Source organism: Nerophis lumbriciformis, linkage group LG01, assembly GCF_033978685.3.
Source record: "Nerophis lumbriciformis linkage group LG01, RoL_Nlum_v2.1, whole genome shotgun sequence".
NCBI lineage: Eukaryota > Metazoa > Chordata > Actinopteri > Syngnathiformes > Syngnathidae > Nerophis > Nerophis lumbriciformis.
The window spans coordinates 53921473-53942585 of record NC_084548.2 but is presented as its reverse complement, the minus strand read 5'-3'; the positions used below and the strand labels follow the sequence as shown (position 1 = coordinate 53942585).

Below are 21113 nucleotides of genomic sequence, written 5' to 3'. Positions count from 1 at the left end.
GTTTGAAATGTAGAAATAAATCATAATATGACCCCTTTAAGTTCAGGAAAGACTGTAGAAGGGAATTCCTCAGTTCATAATGGTTTTACAGATATTCTAATTCATTGTGCCATTCCCTACTGAGGTTTCCTGCATAGACACACACTCATAACTTATTTTACAACATCACTCTGTTTGCTTTGTTGGAGATGACCTATTACAAACTCTCGAATGGGGACCAGATCATAGGCTCGAGTTAATGTTTGTTTAAATATTGTATTGGGCGGTGTTCAAGACAAAGAAAAATTCCTGGCAGTTGTGTCAACTGTTTCTGAAGAACCTGAAAGTGGATGTGGCAGTTAGACCTGCTGTGACGGAATGTTTACATGTGGCTTTACAAGCAAAATCCCAAAGACAGCACATTGGGACGTAGGCTTACTTTGTAACACTAGGTGGCAGCATTAACAAAATCAAGTTTTAGTTTGTTTGCAAGGTCAGGATTCCAGTTGAGTTTTCATCCCACCATGTAGTCACACAGGCTGAGAGCAGATGGATATAATGAGGACTGCTGACCCTCTGACTCGCTCTGAGGTGTTCAGCCAGCTCAGGACGGAGCTCTATGGAGAGCTTCATTCCAGTCATTCCAAGAGCAACATATTCATCATCCTGGGAGCCTCTGTGAGTCCAGCTTCTTGATTTTTATCAAGTTGCATACTAAAACAAATTGCAATTATGTGTTGCAGGGATGAATGGGTTTGAAGTGACTCAATGGTGCAAAATCCCTTTAAAAACCTGAAAAACAAAGTCCTTATTTCCTTCAAATATCAATGAAGAAAGGATGTATTGTTGCAAATGTTGAAGTTTTGATAAGAGTCCATAAACACACGTTTGAAAGATTAATTTTTACCAGTCTTTCTTGATTATTTGAGTCAACGCTAGTGAGTATTGCACTTGCATTTACTTGCCAATGGAATGCGTTCAAAGTCTGCTGACATTGCTCAACAGATATTCTCACTCCACTTTTCGTGTGGAGGCGGGGTTTTTAGGTTTACCTGACCTTTTATCCTACAGGTAGTTTTGTATTGTGTCTTGTGTGAGTCGAGAAGAGTGGTTTTCAGAATGTGGCACAGTGGGCCAAACATCATAATATGGCTAAATGACAGGGATATTCCATTAAATGAGGTGGTGGTGGTGGTGGTGTGTGTGTGTGTGTGGGGGGGGGATGTCTGTCGAAAAAGAGATAACACCAACGCTACCGAGCATGTGCACGCATGCGCATCAATGCTAAAGTTTTCCTTGGACAAAATAACAATCACAATTAAGTTGTGCAGACTTACCTCGTGTAGACTTTGTCAATCGCCTCTACAAATAAGTAGTTCTTATAATTGTATTTATTTCATTAAATAGAATAGAATGCCTTTTATTGTCACTATACACAGGTACAATGAGATTAAAAGCAACTCCAATATCAGTGCGACAGTCTACAAATATGCAAAACTCAGTCCAGTCCCAAGAAAGAATGTTCTGAATGTGTTGTTTAAATATTAAACAATATACATATACACAGAAGCATTCAGACTGTGGGTGGAAAGTAAAAATGCTTCTGTATACATGTATATAGGATACTATTTAAAAAAACACATTCAGAACATCCGTTCTCAGGACTGGACTGTGCACCTTACCTCCTTTTGCACTATTTTTATTTTATTTCCTTCCTATGTTTTGCATATTTGTAGACTGTCGCACTGATACTGGAGTTGCTTTTAATCTCATTGTGTTTTCTGACCAGTAAGCATGTAGACAATTACAGCGTGAGGAAGTTCACACTGGCACAAATAATGGTAGTCTACATTTTCCTTTTCATCACCGTTGTTTTAACAGGAATAGCAACTAGAAGCTGTTTTGATGAAGCAGCTCATTCTGACAGAACACCTAACTTCTCCATTCACTATTAGTCTTATTTTGTACAAAACCCCACACCAGTGAAGTTGACACATGGTGATGAAAATGTCAATCCAAGGATCTGCCAAGTTCCTCTATAAAACCGGAGCAATTTTTTAAACTGAATTTGAGGTGGGCAGTATTGGGTCTTTCCAGGGCTGCATTTGCATACTTGCCAACCTTGAGACCTCCGATTTCGGGAGGTGGGGGGGTGGGGGGGGGGCGTGGTTGGGGGCGTGGTTAAGAGGGGAGGAGTATACTTACAGCTAGAATTCACCAAGTCAAGTATTTCATATATATATATATATATATATATATATAAGAAAAACTTGACTTTCAGTGAATTCTAACTATAAATATATATTTATTTTATTATATATATATATATATATATATATATATATATATATATATATATATATATATATATACATATACATATATAAATACAAGAAATACTTGAATTTCAGTGTTCATTTATTTACACATATACTTGTTGAGTTAAGGGTTGAATTGTCCATCCTTGTTCTATTCTCTGTCACTATTTTTCTAACCATGCTGAACACCCTCTCTGATGATGCATTGCTGTGTGGCACGCACAAAAGTGCTTTCATCAAATGCACTAGATGGCAGTATTGTCCTGTTTAAGAGTGTCACAACATTGCTGTTTACGGCAGACGAACTGCTTTACGGTAGACGAAAACGTGACTGCTGTTGTTGTGTATTGTTAACGCGCTGGGAGGACGTTAATGAAACTGCCTAACAATAAACCCACATAAGAAACCAAGAACTCGCCCTCGATCATTCTACAGTTTTAACGTGATTGGGGAGGCACGCCGTTTATATTGTGGGAAAGCGGACTCAGGTCCATGCGGAGTCCGCCTGAATTTCTGGAGATTTTCTGGAGATAATTTGTCCCGGGAGGTTTTCGGGAGAGGCGCTGAATTTCGGGAGTCTCCCGGAAAATCCGGGAGGGTTGGCAAGTATGCGCATTTGGCCCCTGGGCCGCCAGTTTAATAGCATTGCAATAGGGTCTACCTACTTCTCAAAACAAAATGATTATCTGGGCTGCAGGAACTCAACAAATCAGTTGTTTATCTCAGGTGAAGTCTTCTGGTGCCTCTGAGGGAAGAGCTGGTTGGAGAACCTGGGGATAGACAAGGGTAAAGAGCATTCAAAACCACGGTGGGTTGCTCTTTGGTCTAGTAGTCATCATCACGCGGTCAATCATATTTTAGGGCTTGGTTTAGCATATATTAGGAAGGAACACTAAAGTGACCCTGGTGTGTGAATGTGAGTGTAAATGTTGTCTGTGATGAGGTGGCGACTTGTACCCCGCCTTCCGCCCGAGTGCAGCTGGGATAGGCTCCAGCACCCCCTGCTACTCCGTAAGGCAGTGGTCCCCAACCACCAGTCCAGGGACCGGTACCAGTCCGTGACCCATTTGCTACCGGGCCGCACAGAAAGCTTAATTAATTATAAACTACCGCATTTTCTCCGACTTAACTGAGGCCTGTCCCACTAAACACATATTACAACTCCTTTGTTATAGTACATTAATAAACACACAGATTGTTGATATATGTATATTACAACTCCTTTGTTATAGTACATTAATAAACACACAGATTGTTAATATATGTATATTACAACTCCTTTGTTATAGTACATTAATAAACACACAGATTGTTAAAATATGTATATTACAACTCCTTTGTTATAGTACATTATTAAACACACAGATTGTTATTAGATGTATATTACAACTCCTTTGTTATAGTACATTAATAAACACACCAATAAGATTGTTAATAAATGTATTTTACAACTCCTTTGTTATAGTACATTAATAAACATACCAATAATATTTTTAATAGATGTATATTGCATCTCATTTGTTATAGTACATTAATAAACACACCGATTGTTAATAGAAGTATTTTACAACCCCTTTTTTATAGTACATTAATAAACATACCAATAATATTGTTAATAGATGTATATTACAACTCCTTTGTTATAGTACATTAATAAACACACAGATTGTTAATAGATGTATTTTACAACTCCTTTGTTATAGTACATTAATAAACACACCAATAATATTGTTAATAGATGTATTTTACAACTCCTTTGTTATAGTACATTAATAAACACACAGATTGTTAATAGATGTATTTTACAACTCCTTTGTTATAGTACATTAATAAACACACAGATTGTTAACAGATGTATATTGCATCTCATTTGTTATAGTACATTAATAAACACACCAATTAGATGTATTTTACAACCCCTTTTTTATAGTACATTAATAAATATACCAATAATATTGTTAATAGATGTATATTACAACTCCTTTGTTATAGTACATTAATAAACACACAGATTGTTAATAGATGTATTTTACAACTCCTTTGTTATAGTACATTAATAAACACACCAATAATATTGTTAATAGATGTATATTGCATCTCATTTGCTATAGTACATTAATAAACACACCGATTGTTAATAGATGTATTTTACAACCCCTTTTTTATAGTACATTAATAAACATACCAATAATATTGTTAATAGATGTATATTACAACTCCTTTGTTATAGTACATTAATAAACACACCGATTGTTAATAGATGTATTTTACAACCCTTTTTTTATAGTACATTAATAAACATACCAATAATATTGTTAATAGATGTATATTACAACTCCTTTGTTATAGTACATTAATAAACACACCAATAATATTGTTAACAGATGTATTTTACAACTCCTTTGTTATAGTACATTAATAAACACACAGATTGTTAATAGATGTATTTTACAACTCCTTTGTTATAGTACATTAATAAACACACAGATTGTTAATAGATGTATTTTACAACTCCTTTGGTATAGTACATTAATAAACACACCAATAATATTGTTAATAGATGTATTTTACAACTTCTTTGTTATAGTACATTAATAAACATACCAATAATATTGTTAATATATGTATTTTACAACTCCTTTGTTATAGTGCATTAATAAACACACAGATTGTTAATAGATGTATATTACAACTCCTTTGTTATAGTACATTAATAAACACAGTTTGTTAATAGATGTATTTTACAACTCCTTTGTTATAGTACATTAATAAACATACCAATAATATTGTTAATAGATGTATTTTACAACTCCTTTGTTTTAGTACATTAATAAACACACAGATTGTTAATAGATGTATATTACAACTCCTTTGTTATAGTACATTAATAAACACACCAATAATATTGTTAATAGATGTATTTTACAACTCCTTTGTTATAGTACATTAATAAACACCCCAATAAGATTGTTAATTGATGTATATTACATCAATTATATATATATATATATATATATATATATATATATATATATATATGTCTTAATAAGGTTATTCAAAAAATAGTGCTCGATACCGTAGTAGAGCGCAATATATGTATGTGTGGGGAAAAAAAATCACAAGACTATTTCATCTCTACAGGCCTGTTTCATGAGGGGGGTACCCTCAATCGTCAGGAGATTTTAATGGGAGCATTCGCATACCATGGTTTATATAGGGCACAGAGTGGGTGGGTACAGGCTGGCCTAGGGGCGTGGTGATTGGTTCATGTGTTACCTAGGAGGTGTTTCCGTCTATGGCGGCATGTTGTTACAATTTCGCTGCGCTTGTTGAGGGATGACAGGTCTGGACGGTAGATAATAAACAGTTTCTCTTTCAAGCATAGGTTGCATCTTTTATTACCACTATTGTAAGGTGTGCTGGATGCAAGAATTTGCCATGTTATTGAATATTCAACATTATTGTCTTTGAGGTCCCAAATGTGTTTGCTGAGTTCTGTGGTATTTCGCAGGTTTTTGTTCCTGAAAGAAGCCTTGTGGTTGTTCCATCTGGTTTTGAATTCACCCTCGGTTAATCCTATATATGTGTCGGATGTGTTAATGTCCTTGCGTATTACCTTAGATTGGTAGACAACTGATGTTTGTAAGCATCCCCCGTTGAGGGGGCAATCAGGTTTCTTTCGACAGTTACATGCTTTGTTGGTTTTGGAGTCGTTCTGACTGGGGGTCGACGGCTCATTTGCAATTGTTTTGTTGTGGTTTGAGATGATTTGTCGTATATTGTTCATGCAGCTGTAGCTCAATTTGATGTTGTTCTTGTTGAATACTTTTCTTAGGTTGTTGTCTTTGGGAAAGTGTTTGTCAATCAGGTTGAGGAATTTGTGTCCAATGTTCGTTGAGACGTTTTTGCTGTATGGGGGGTTGTACCAGATGATGCCGTTTCGTTTTCTGTTCTTTTTTGGCTGGTTTCCTGGCGTGGGTTCATAGGTGAGGGTGAAATTGTATCCGCTTTCATCAAGGGCTTTTTGGTACGGGGGGGTTGCTTGGTCAAATTCAGCTTTGCTAGATGACAGCATCGATAGCCTTTTATTGATTCCGGTAGGTATTCTTTTCGTGGTGGTGGGTGGATGGTTGCTGTCATGGTGCACGTATTGGAGTGTTGTGTTGGGTTTCGTGAATGGTTGGTAGCTGTTATTTCTCAGGTTGAAAGTGACGTCAAGAAAGTTGACGGTTTGCTTGTTGGCTTCAATCGTGATCCGTAGGCCTCCAAACTCCATTCTCATCCACAACAGTACACCATGGCAAAAAAAGAACAATGCAACATTTGACGTCACTATGGGAAGTTTTGACGGAGCAGAAACGTGTGAACTCGTTGGGAGTTTCCTCCTCTCCCAGCTCGCTAGCCTCAATCTGAACCTTGGTATTTACCGTGATGACGGACTGGCAGTGTGTCGCGCCTCGCCAAGGAGCAGCGAGAATACCAAGAAGCGCATATGCCAAATTTTCAAAGAGAACGGCCTACGGATCACGATTGAAGCCAACAAGCAAACCGTCAACTTTCTTGACGTCACTTTCAACCTGAGAAATAACAGCTACCAACCATTCACGAAACCCAACACAACACTCCAATACGTGCACCATGACAGCAACCATCCACCCACCACCACGAAAAGAATACCTACCGGAATCAATAAAAGGCTATCGATGCTGTCATCTAGCAAAGCTGAATTTGACCAAGCAACCCCCCCGTACCAAAAAGCCCTTGATGAAAGCGGATACAATTTCACCCTCACCTATGAACCCACGCCAGGAAACCAGCCAAAAAAGAACAGAAAACGAAACGGCATCATCTGGTACAACCCCCCATACAGCAAAAACGTCTCAACGAACATTGGACACAAATTCCTCAACCTGATTGACAAACACTTTCCCCAAGACAACAACCTAAGAAAAGTATTCAACAAGAACAACATCAAATTGAGCTACAGCTGCATGAACAATATACGACAAATCATCTCAAACCACAACAAAACAATTGCAAATGAGCCGTCGACCCCCAGTCAGAACGACTCCAAAACCAACAAAGCATGTAACTGTCGAAAGAAACCTGATTGCCCCCTCAACGGGGGATGCTTACAAACATCAGTTGTCTACCAATCTAAGGTAATACGCAAGGACATTAACACATCCGACACATATGTAGGATTAACCGAGGGTGAATTCAAAACCAGATGGAACAACCACAAGGCTTCTTTCAGGAACAAAAACCTGCGAAATACCACAGAACTCAGCAAACACATTTGGGACCTCAAAGACAATAATGTTGAATATTCAATAACATGGCAAATTCTTGCATCCAGCACACCTTACAATAGTGGTAATAAAAGATGCAACCTATGCTTGAAAGAGAAACTGTTTATTATCTACCGTCCAGACCTGTCATCCCTCAACAAGCGCAGCGAAATTGTAACAACATGCCGCCATAGACGGAAACACCTCCTAGGTAACACATGAACCAATCACCACGCCCCTAGGCCAGCCTGTACCCACCCACTCTGTGCCCTATATAAACCATGGTATGCGAATGCTCCCATTAAAATCTCCTGACGATTGAGGGTACCCCCCTCATGAAACAGGCCTGTAGAGATGAAATAGTCTTGTGATTTTTTTCCCCACACATACATATATATATATATATATATTTATACAGTATATATTAGAGATGCGCGGATAGGCAATTATTTCATCCGCAACCGCATCACAAAAGTCGTCAACCATCCGCCATCCACACGAACTAACATTTAATCAAAACCGCACCCGCCCACCATCCGCCACCCGCCCGTTGTTATATATCTAATATAGACGATGCAAGGCATTAGTGAGGTTATAAAGCTTTTGCCTGTTAAAGAAAGGAGACTGATCCAATGCAGCAGAGACATTCAATGCGTGCCATGCTGTCACGGCCCAGACGCACACCAGTGCGCAATCATCTGGGAGCCGCGCTGAGCGCACCTCCAAGCGCGCTCGCGCCACTCAAACTGCTGCAGGCAGCTGCGTTCTATCTTGTTTTAACATCCTGTGGCACTCTTCTGGGATCACGGCGGACTGCTCATGCTCAGGGTGTTTGTGGAGGTTCGGGGTTTTGCACAAATGTGATGCACCATGTTAGATGTCCCGGTTTTGTGACTGTCGTAGACATAAACAGCGTCGCAGCTCTTGCAAATCGCGTAGCCAGCATTACTATCATCCTGATTTACAACCTCATAAAAACGGGTCCACGCTGAACTTTTCTGGCCTTTTTTTCCCCTGGTCTTTAGTATTCCCTTTTTTAGTTTGTCGCGTACCACGTTTGCTGCCGGCGTTGCCATCTCTTTTTTTTTTCTTCTTCTGTTGTGGCATGCTGCAGGTGCCTCCTCGTTTTTCGTATGTGGGTAACAACATTTAACTATGTATACATATTTCCGAATTGGTTTAACTGCCACCCGCCTAAATCTATTTAAAATCTAATTTTTTTACATTTCAACCGCCCGACCCAACCCGCGGATAAAATCTTTTTTTTTTTTTATTTCAACCACCCGACCCGCGGATAATCCGCGGACTCCACGGTTGTGTCCGCAAACCGCGCATCTCTAGTATATATATATATATATTACTATTATTGAATAGTACATGGGATTAGAGTGTCCGCCCTGAGATTGGTAGGTTGTGAGTTCAAACCCCGGCCGAGTCATACCAAAGACTATAAAAATGGGACCCATTACCTCCCTGCTTGGCACTAAGCATCAAGGGTTGGAATTGGGGGTTAAATCATCAAAAATGATTCCCGGGCGCGGCCACCGCTGCTGCCCACTGCTTCCCTCACCTCCCAGGGGGTGATCAAGGGTGATGGGTCAAATGCAGAGAATAATTTTGCCACACCTAGTGTGTGTGTGACAAGGGACAAGGGTAGAAAATGGATGGATGGATGGAAAAGGATGTACAATTAAACATAAAACATGAAGGAGTAATCAATTCATATTTGTCACAGGGCGATCTTGCAAAGAAGAAAATATACTCCACTTTATGGTGAGTAAAGAAGGCTGCAATAATGCAAAGTGTTGACTATTAATATAACTGAATATTGTTATTACAATGAATGAGTTAATTGGTTGGATGGACTTGTGCTGGCAGGTGGTTGTTCAGAGATGGTCTGCTTCCACACAACACATACTTTGTGGGATATGCTCGTTCTAACTTGACAGTGGAGGACATCAGGAAAGCGTGCCTGCCTTACATGAAGGTAGCGCAATTTGATATTTGTCGAAAGTCTCCATGTGTCCAACATGCACTTTTTCCTCCAGGTTGCCGATGAAGAGGCCAATCGCCTCGCGGTCTTCTTCAGCAAGAACTCCTATTTGAGAGGCAGCTACGAAGACGGAAGCTCGTATGATAAACTTAACGCACATTTGTCGTCCCTTGTTGGGGGAGCCGACGCCAACCGGCTCTTCTACCTGGCTCTGCCCCCCACCGTCTACCACCACGTCTGTGCAAACATCAGCCAGCACTGCATGAGCCCCATGTCAGCATGCACACACACACACACACACACACACACACACACACACACACACACACACTGTGGACCAAACATTCTCTGGTTTGTTGGAGCAGCACCTCGTAACCAAACATGTCCCCCAGCAGAGGGTGGAACAGGCTCATTGTGGAGAAACCTTTTGGGCGGGATCTCAACAGCTCACAGGAGCTGTCGACCCACCTTGCCTCCCTCTTCAAAGAGGACCAGATCTACCGCATCGACCACTACCTGGGCAAGGAAATGATCCAGAACCTCATGGTGCTCAGGTACTAGGTGCACAAACACACGTTCTTGTATTTTTTACCTTCTTGGGACCTCCGAAAAATGCCTACCTCTTTAGGACCACCCTTTCTTGATATATAAAGATTTGTATTTACAATATTAATAATATATACATATTATGCAAATATAAAAAAGGTAAGCTGTTAGTATTTTTATTTTTTATTTTTTTGTAATTGTTTTTTTATCTTTATTATTTACTTCAAGTTATTACAGTATGTCCCTATATACATATTTTTTTTTATTAATTTTGGCCGTTGGGTGCACATATACATTTCTTACACACACCAGAAGGGGTGCACTTAAAATTTTTTACACCCACTTATTATTTCATATGTTGACCAGAGAGGGAGCACTTTTAAAACCGACACACAGTCAATTTGGAAAAATCCCTCCTTTTTGGGACCACCCTCATTTTGATATATTTCACCACCAGGGGTGCAAATGAGACATTCCCTATTAGATGCAATGGTTTTCCGTATTGGGACCATGATTTCGGTCCTATCTAGTTCACCGGTCCTCATATGGAAGGTACTTTACCTTGTTGATATCTCAAGAACGGTAGAAATACAAGAACACACACACACACACACACACACACACACACACACACACACACACACACACACACACACACACACACACACACACACACACACACACACACGCATTCTTGTATTTGTTACCTTCTTCAGACCTCTGAAAAATGCCTACCTCTTTAGGACCACCCTTTCTAGATATATAAAGATTTGCATTTGCAACATTAATAATATATACATACTATGCAAATATAAAAAAGCTTGTTGTGAAAAATAAGTTGGAATTTCACAAAAAAAAAGGTTACAATTTTACAAGAAAAACTTAGAATTTTGGCAGTGTTATAATCCATCCATTTTCTACCGCTTATTCCCTTCGGGGTCGCGGGGGCGCTGCAGCCTATCTCAGCTACAATCGGGCGGAAGGCGGGGTACACCCTGGACAAGTCGCCACCTCATCGCAGGGCCAACACAGATAGACAGACAACATTCACACTCACATCCACACACTAGGGCCAATTTAGTGTTGCCAATCAACTTATCCCCAGGTGCATGTCTTTGGAAGTGGGAGGAAGCCGGAGTACCCGGAGGGAACCCACGCAGTCATGGGGAGGACATGCAAACTCCACACAGAAAGATCCCGAGCCCGGGATTGAACCCAAGACTACTCAGGACCTTCGTATTGTGAGGCAGATGCACTAACCCCTCTGCCAGTGTTATAATAAAAATCTTAATTTTACTCAACACAAGTCAAACTTTTACAATAAAAACTGAACAATTGTGCAATGTTAAGATAAAAGTTGGAATTTTACTCAATAACAGTCACAATTTTATAAGAAAACTTTAAAATGTTGGCAATATTATAATAATAATTGGAATTTTACTTGGCAAAATTATGACAAAAGTCATAATTTTACTCAAACAATGTCACCGTTTTACAAGAACAACAAAAAAATTGGCAATATTGTGATTCAAGTCAGAATTTTATGACAAATGTCACCATTTTGCATTAAAAAGTAATAATTTTACATCAAAAAGTAATAATTTTAAGAGAAAATATTGCAATATTACAGAAACAGAAAGAATATGTGAAATTGTTCCCAATTTCATAAGAAAAAAGTCGACACATTGTGAGAAAAAGACTGCTTTTAGTAAAAAAATGGTTTTTGTTTGTTTGTAATTTGTTTTCGATCTTCAATATTTACTTCAAGTTATTACAGTATTTCCCTATATACATTTTTTTAAATTAATTTTGGCCAAAGGGGGCACATTTCAATTTCTTACACACACTTGTTATTTCATATGTTGACCAGAGGGGGAGCACTTTTAAAGTCGACACACAGTCAATTTGAAAAATCCCTCCTTTTTGGGACCACCCTTAGTTTTGATGTATTTCACCACCAGGGGTGCAAATGAGACATTCTCTATTAGATGCAATGGTTTTCCGTACCGTATTGGGACCATGATTTATGTCCTATCTTGTTCACCGGTCCTCATATGGAAGGTACTTTTCCTTGTTGATGTCTCAAGAAGGGTAGAAATACAAGGACACACACACACACACACACACACACACACACACACACACACACACACACACACACACACACACACACAAAATTGGATAGCTATAACAAACTAATATTAGAGACTTAGTATGGGCTTAAATTTGCTGGGCTAAATACAGTAAAGCAGTATCTTAACTAACTCAAAACAATTTATCTCAAATCATTGTGTCCCATTGAAATCAATCTAAATCAATGTGGTTAGTGCTTGCCTCCCAACACCGCACAATTTCAACATGTAACAGGCATTTAAAACAACAAACATTTATATAAGAAATATTGTATAACAACAAACAACACAATAGGTATAGGGATGAGAATCCAAAATCTGTTGTTTTTAAGAACCGGTTCCGAGGGTTTCGATTCCTGGGAATATAAATCCTGTGGTCCATGGCTGCAATCATTGTCTATAGTGTTCAGCTATATCCATTAACAAAAGCATGCAGGCATGCATGCAAAAGGTTCAAATCAAGAAAAGTCTCACTCAGAATAACTACAGAAGTATTGGAACAAAAATGTTTTGTTTTTATTCAGTGACACTTCTCTGTATGTTTGTGATTTCTTTTTTTTTTGGCGGTTCGTGTGATTCTCTATCTGCTTGTTTGTGAAGAGGAAGGCAGTACATTGCTACCCACTGTGACTGAAATGTAGGACGGGGGTGGGGAGGGGGAGGGGGGTGTTATTCTTATTTTATTTTTATTTAGTTTGTATTTATTTATTTATGTATTTATTTTTGTATTTTTTTTATTATTATTTTTTTTTTAATTTTTATTTTTTTTATTTTTTTTGAGGGGGTGGACAAAAAAAAGGGTCTATTTTCTCAGTACCTGTATTATGATTTCCCTATCAAATGAATAAATAAATATTACAAAAAAAAGAAGTATTGGAACACAAACACAAACATGCATATAAAAAGAGAAACAAAATGATAAGAACAACGCACAATTGTTTTCACCACAGACCGTACAGCTCAGCACTCAGTATGACATATTCACATCATGTAAGAAGTCAACCTGGAGAAAGTACATACCTTGAGGACTGTGACTCTTTAACATGCTACCACCATGTCAAATGCAGTTGTATTCAAACCTGTGAGATCCGTGCAGTAGCTGTTTTTTTCTGATAGTTGTTGTGTTTCGCACCCTTTCAGATTTGGAAACCGCCTCTTTGGACCCATATGGAACAGGAACAACGTGTCATGTGTGGTGCTCACCTTCAAGGAGCCTTTTGGGACTGACGGGCGTGGAGGATACTTTGATGACTTTGGGATCATTCGGTGAGTAACACAGTCCAAATAAAATGGAGAAATTGTGTATGTTGGTCCTTTTTTTTTAATGCAGGGATGTTATGCAAAACCACCTCCTCCAAATGCTGTGCTTGGCTGCCATGGAAAAGCCTGCCTCCACCAAGCCAGACGATGTGAGGAATGAGAAGGTAACGGCGACACATGTTTGTGCATCACTGCCAAACCTCCCGTCATTCATTTGCTTTTTGATGTAATCAAGGTGAAGGTGTTGAAGTGTATTGCTCCGGTGGATGCGTCACATGTCGTTCTTGGACAATATGTGGGAGACCCTGATGGGGAGGGCCAATCCAAGTTGGGTTACCTTGACGACCCTACTGTACCTGAAGGCTCCTGCACACCTACGTTTGCCACCGCCGTGCTTTATGTCCGCAATGAAAGATGGGATGGTGAGAGGAGAAATTTTAGTTGCTTTCAAATCTTGAAGTTTGTCATGTCTGTGACCATGTTTTGTTTAGTTATGTTTTGCTTGGTTTTTGGACACTTTGTAGTTCTTGTCTTCACTCCCTTTGTCACCATAGTAACCATTAGTTTCACCTGGTTCACATCGTCATGTCACGCACCTGTCTCACGTTTTCACATTTTGAGCCACGCATCTGTTTTCACTAATCATGTCATCACTATTTAAGCCTGTAGTTGCCAGGCAGTCAGCCTGGCGACATCACTCTTGACACACTCCTGACACTCTGTTTCATGTTCATAGTCCATGCTGCCCTGTTCACGTCATCGCAAGTAAGTTTTGTTGATTAATGCCACAGTTAGTGTCTTTTGTTTTTTTGTCCATAGTTCTGCCTTTGTGCGAGTTTTTGTTTTTTATAGCCAAGTTTTGTACTTCTGCCCTTGTGCGCGCCTTTTGTTTTTTTCCTTTTTTGAGTGTTAAAATTAAATATGTATTTACCTTCACGCCATGTCCGGTCCAAATCATTTGCACCATGGGAAAACAAACCACGCCAAAGTCCAAGTCTTGACAAAGTTAAAGAATAAATAAATATAATTCTATACAACCACATAAATATATATACATAAAGTATATATGTCACAGGTGTCAAACACCACAAAACCTTGGAAAAAATGTGTCTCAATAAAATGCTTAATTTTGTTTTTTTTACTAATTTTGACAGAAAAAAACAACATATCTTTTAAACTGTAATAGTATCTAATCATGCCAAATATGTGTTTGTTTGTTTGTTTGTTTGTTTGTTTGTTTGTTTGTTTCATTTCATTCATTTAAAGGGGAACATTATCACCAGACCAATGTAAGCGTCAATATATACCTTGATGTTGCAGAAAAAAAGACCATATCTTTTTTTAACCGATTTCCGAACTCTAAATGGGTGAATTTTGGCGAATTAAACGCCTTGCTAATATTCGCTCTCGGAGCAATGACGTCACAACGTGGCGTCACATCGGGAAGCAATCCGCCATTTTCTCAAACACCGAGTCAAATCAGCTCTGTTATTTTCCGTTTTTTTGACTGTTTTCTGTACCTTGGAGACATCATGCCTCGTCGGTGTGTTGTCGGAGGGTGTAACAACACGAACAGGGACGGATTCAAGTTGCACCAGTGGCCCAAAGATGCGAAAGTGGCAAGAAATTGGACGTTTGTTCCGCACACTTTACCGACAAAAGCTATGCTACGACAGAGATGGCAAGAATGTGTGGATATCCTGCGACACTCAAAGCAGATGCATTTCCAACGATAAAGTCAAAGAAATCTGCCGCCAGACCCCCATAGAATCTGCCGGAGTGTGTGAGCAATTCAGGGACAAAGGACCTCGGTAGCACGGCAAGCAATGGCGGCAGTTTGTTCCCGCAGACGAGCGAGCTAAACCCCCTATCGACCCTAGCTTCCCTGGCCTGCTGACATCAACTCCAAAACTGGACAGATCAGCTTTCAGGAAAAGAGCGTGGATGAGGGTATGTCTACAGAATATATTAATTGATGAACATTGGGCTGTCTGCACTCTCAAAGTGCATGTTGTTGCCAAATGTATTTCATATGCTGTAAACCTAGTTCATAGTTGTTAGTTTCCTTTAATGCCAAACAAACACATACCAATCGTTGGTTAGAAGGCGATCGCCGAATTCGTCCTCGCTTTCTCCCGTGTCGCTGGCTGTCGTGTCATTTTCGTCGGTTTCACTTGCATACGGTTCAAACCGATATGGCTCAATAGCTTCAGTTTCTTCTTCAATTTCGTTTTCGCTACCTGCCTCCACACTACAACCATCCATTTCAATACATTCGCAATCTGTTGAATCGCTTAAGCCGCTGAAATCCGAGTCTGAATCCGAGCTAATGTCGCTATAGCTTGCTGTTCTTTCCGCCATGTTTGTTTGTGTTGGCTTCACTGTGTGACGTCACAGGAAAATGGACGGGTGTATATAACGATGGTTAAAATCAGGCACTTTGAAGCTTTTTTTAGGGATATTGCGTGATGGGTAAAATTTTGAAAAAAACTTCGAAAAATATAATAAGCCACTGGGAACTGATTTTTTATGGTTTTTACCATTCTGAAATTGTGATAATGTTCCCCTTTAAGGGTAAACAAAAACAATCAACATAACATTTAAAATAAATAATGAATGAAAAGGAGCTGAAAGAAATAAAATGTATAATATCCGCCCCTATACAGTTACATTTGTTACTGGGGTTAAATATTACATTATGATATATCTGTACAAAATATGTTTGTACAGATAAAAAACAAATAGTTAAATATCTTCTTGTCACCTTTACTTGTGATTTCAAAGTCAGTTATCCATCAATTTGCACATAAAAATATCTAATACTCAAATACATCGGCAATAGTGATATAATATAACGAGGTGATTATACATATGCTGTCCAATGATATTTTTTTAAAAGTCAGATGCATCACTCACTTTTGATTATTCATGATTAATCACAGGTTATTACGAGCATGCAACAATAAATTTGAAAGCCGGCCCTCTGAAGGCAACCATTACTGCTATGTGGCCCTCAATGAAAACGAGTTTGACACCCCTGATATATGTGTGTGTATATATATATATATATATATATATATATATATATATATATATATATATATATATATATATACATATATATATATATATATATATATATATATATATATATATATATATATATATATATATATATATATATATATATATATACTGTATGGACAAGCGGTAGAAAATGGATGGATGGATGGATGTATATATGTATATGTATATATATGTTTTTTTTCTCTTTTTTTCTTTTTGTAATACTTTGTTTTTAATCATGAGGTTGACAAAATGAATGCACATGTAAGATATGTGTATCAATAAAGGTGTACTATTCAGCATTGGTGGTAAAGTAGAAAAATAGTTTACTTAAATTAAAGCATTGGAACACAGGTGTCAAACTCAAGGCCCGGGGGCCAGATCTGGACCGCCACATCATTTTGAATGGCCCGTGAAAGCCCGGAAACAATATGCATCAATAAAGTAGTTTATTTTTCATGTACTGCATGCAATTATATATTGTTTAAACTTCCATCCATCCATTTTCTACCGCTTATTCCCTTTGGGGTCGCGGGGGGCGCTGGAGCCTATCTCAGCTACAATCGGGCGGAAGGCGGGGTACACCCTGGACAAGTCGCCACCTCATCGCAGGCCAACACAGATAGACATATAACTAATAATGCAACAGATATTATATTATCATACATTCGAAACATTTTGGGGGTAAAAACATACATAAATATCTACTTAGCCTCATGATTTCAAAGCAAGTTATCCATCAAATGTTTAAATTTAAAAAGAAATTCTACCGTTTGTCCCTTTCGGGGTCGCGGAGGGCGCTGGAGCCTATAACAGCTGCATTCGGGCGGGAGGCGGGGTACACCCTGGACAAGTCGCCACCCCATCGCAGGGCCAACACAGATAGACAGACAACATTCACACTCACATTCACAAACTAGGGCTAATTTTAGTGTTGCCAATCAACATACACCGTAAACATGATAATATATATATTTGTTTTAAACAGCTCGAATCCTACCGTAAGATAAAAACTGTGGTACCATTTTTACATTTCCAGTAATACACTGTGAAAATAGCAACCATATTTTTTATGCAAAAAAAAATAACAAAAAACTGGCAGCTCAATCACCAGAATTTTACAGTGAGTGCGACCATTTTACTGTAAATTTTATGTTAAAATTCTGCCATTTTTTTTGACTGCAAAATCCACAGATTTTTTTTACTTACAATGTAGGTAAAATATACATTTACTAATCAAATGCATAGGTAATGGTATGACAATGTAAGGCGGCTAATCCTAATACATTAGATTAGTTTATTTCAAAGGGGACAATGCAATTTCATAAAAACACATGACTAAACATGGTTAAAAAAGCCAGAATTAGCCAGAAGGCTAGTTTCCATCTGTAGTCCCCTGGCCATGATGTAAAAAAGGCATTAAAAATTACAATTTAAAAGAAAAAGAAAAGAAAGAGAGAGAAAAATAATTAAAGCACACAATACATACACAATATGATACAAAATTAAATACCACATCCCAACATAACATTTATCATAGCATTAAAACAGGCTCATCTTTTAGTGCTGGCAGCTGTAGGCGTTGATAAGCCACATTTTCAATTTTTTTGTGAAAGCCTTGTAAGTTGTGACCAGTTTAACCTGCTCAGGTACTGAGTTCCACACATTTGCACTCCTTACTGACCAGGCCGACTTACTGAAAGTGCTCCTGTGCAGAGGAATATAACAGTCACCTCTGACAGAGCCACGAGTGACACACTCACGATTGTTTCTTTGGCTGATGAACTCTGCCAGAGGATCTGGGGCCAATTCATGCAGTACTTCATAGGTCCCTTTTAAGTCTGCAAATGTGTGAAGACTGTCCCAGTTTAAAATACTGTATTTTTTTTAGAATGGCACATACATGTATGTTTCTTTTATTAATGTTACAAGCGGCCGTTCATCTGAGAGCAGCTAAAACTGCAACGTGGCCCTCAATGAAAACGAGTTTGACTCCCCTGCTTTAGAACAGTCCTTCTCAAATAGTGGGGCGGGCCCCCCTGAGGGGGAGTGGTGCGATGCCAGGGGAACATTGCTTTATTTGCCGTACCAGAATATGATGAAGCGTATGTAACACTTGGCTTCACTTGAGTAAGAGTAAATCAGTAGACAGTGAAAAAACAACTCAAGTACTGAGTAACTTCTGATTTATGTAGGAGCTATTTTTCCAATGGTACTTGCACTACAACCACAGTAAGTGCATGTGTGTGTGTTTTTTTGACCATAGGCGCCTCACCTCTGCAATTCAGTATTGATCGGATCCAATCGTTCTTGGCAGTATTTCAGTGCCTTGGCTGATCATCTCAATGTTTTCTCCTCCAAGGTGTCCCGTTTATCCTGCGCTGTGGTAAGGCCCTGAACGAGCGCAAGGCGGAGCTGCGGCTGCAGTTCACTGACGTGCCCGGCGACATCTTTGCCACAAGCTGCCAGAGGAACGAACTGGTGGTGCGAGTGCAGCCCAACGAGGCCATCTACCTGAAGATGATGACCAAGAGGCCTGGGGTTTCCTTCAGCCCAGAGGAGACGGAGCTGGACCTCACTTACAGGAGCCGTTACAAGGTGACAGCAGTTTAATGGTGGCTCTTTTGTTGTTTGGGTACCAACAATCTCCTCCTGGCAGAATGTGAAGCTACCAGACGCTTACGAGAGGCTCATCCTAGACGTCTTCTGTGGCAATCAAATGCACTTTGTCCGAAGGTTGTGATCACACGGCTCAAAGGTTCTTTTGGATCGATGTTCAAGTTTCACCTCACTCTTCTCTACTCATGCAGTGATGAGTTACGAGAAGCCTGGAGGATTTTTACACCGCTCCTCCATAAAATGGAAGAACAGAAGACACGCCCCATACCCTACAAATATGGGAGGTAAGCATTTTTCCCTCAAATAGTGCAGCCTCTAAATTCACACACACTTAAGGTCGTATCATTTAGAATTCAAACAAAAATATAGTGTAACATTTACTTCAGAACTTAATACTGAAAGGGGACCTATGAAGAGTTTACTTTTTTCTGACTTAAAAATGTTGTCCACCGAGACTGTTCTCCACCAAAAGCTCAGAAACTTTGTTTCTGGAACCTTCCTTTAGTTCCTGGAACTGAAGGTTCCATATAACCAGAGGTGCAGTACCTAATTCTGGGTCCCGATACACAAGACTCCTGAAGGCGAGATAGAATGCATTAAAAATATATATATATCCGTCGTCATGTCTTTCATATTGACTGTGAACGATAGGCAAATTTCCCAAAAAAGTGCAGTTCCCCTTTAAAAATGGGATTAACATATCTTCGTTCCCTGTATGGCCGGTGTCATAGCTTGATGCGCATTGCCGGCAGTGAGTCGGACCAGTTTCCAGTGAGGGTTGAACTCCGCCAGGGCTGCCCTTTGTCACTGATTCTGTTTCTAACTTCTATGAACAGAATTTGTAGGCGCTGTCAGGCTTTTAAGGGGATCCTGTTTGGTGGCTACAGGATTAGGTCCCTGCTTTTTGCAGATGATGTGGTCCTGCTGGTTTCGTCTGGCCAGGTTCTTCAGCTCTCACTGGGTCGGTTTTCAGCCAAGTGTGAAGTGACTGTGATGACAATCGGCACCTCCAAGTCCGAGTCCATGGTTCTCGTCCAGAAAAGGGTGGAGTCTGCGGTTTAGGAAGGAGATCTTGCCCCGAGTGGGGGAGCTCAAGAACCCAAAGTCTTGTTCACGAGTGAGGGAAGAGTGGATCAGTGCGGCGTCTGCAGTGATGCGGACCCTGTATGGATCCGTTGTGGTGAAGAAGGAGCTGAGCCGAAAACCAAAGGTCTCAATTTACCAGTCGATCTACGTTCTTGTCCTCACCTATGGTCATGAGCTTTGGGTTATGACCAAAAGGACAATATCCAGGCCGAAATTAGTTCTTAACATTCTTAATTTGATTTAATTACCTTGTTATTGAACTTTCACAGCTATATTAGGTTGTTTTTTTTACATGTATGGCATATGATTTAATTAATTGCATATTTTAAATGGCAAAATAACATGAAAAGAAACATCTCCACCTACCCCTGTCCCCTAGCTTAGCATACAATTGTAGCTATCTTCTTTTTACAGGTTTTTTTTTTTTTTACACCAAAGTTGTGTTGCAGTTTTGCAATTACAATGAAGTAATTTATTGTGTTATTGTGCCTTCTTATGTGCAGAAATTTACTTTTTTATATTGAAAAAAAACAGTAAAGAACATTGGCATTTGGCAGGTTTCTTAAATCAGTGGTGGGCCGTGCGTTTCCCACCTAGGCCTTCAGGGATGTCCGACTTCAATGATTACCTCTCAAAATACCATCATTGATGTCACCACATGACCATTGCTGGAGAAATACTATACAGGAATACTATACAACAGAGGTGTGGACTCGAGTCACATGACTTGGACTCGAGTCAGACTCGAGTCATGAATTTGATGACTTTAGACTCGACTTGACAAAATGTAAAGAGACTTGCAACTCGACTTAGATTTTAACAT

The 21113-nt window shown here is 39.2% G+C and overlaps 1 protein-coding gene across 2 annotated transcripts in view; it reads left to right on the top strand.

The window, feature by feature from the left end:
* The first annotated feature begins 334 nt into the window (after nucleotides 1-334).
* The window catches only part of LOC133623565 (glucose-6-phosphate 1-dehydrogenase-like), a 32062-nt gene continuing 11283 nt past the window's right edge, over nucleotides 335-21113 (top strand). Inside the window, exons 1-11 of one of the 2 annotated variants that reach the window (XM_061986792.2) lie at nucleotides 335-657; nucleotides 9324-9361; nucleotides 9467-9575; nucleotides 9637-9854; nucleotides 9977-10135; nucleotides 13400-13525; nucleotides 13590-13683; nucleotides 13755-13941; nucleotides 18948-19183; nucleotides 19245-19321; nucleotides 19396-19488. In XM_061986792.2, the coding sequence (XP_061842776.1) occupies nucleotides 529-657; nucleotides 9324-9361; nucleotides 9467-9575; nucleotides 9637-9854; nucleotides 9977-10135; nucleotides 13400-13525; nucleotides 13590-13683; nucleotides 13755-13941; nucleotides 18948-19183; nucleotides 19245-19321; nucleotides 19396-19488 (1466 nt within the window). In that variant the 5' untranslated portion in view covers nucleotides 335-528. The remainder of the gene's footprint in view (nucleotides 658-9323; nucleotides 9362-9466; nucleotides 9576-9636; nucleotides 9855-9976; nucleotides 10136-13399; nucleotides 13526-13589; nucleotides 13684-13754; nucleotides 13942-18947; nucleotides 19184-19244; nucleotides 19322-19395; nucleotides 19489-21113) is intronic. The other variant, XM_061986785.2, reaches the window with a different exon arrangement.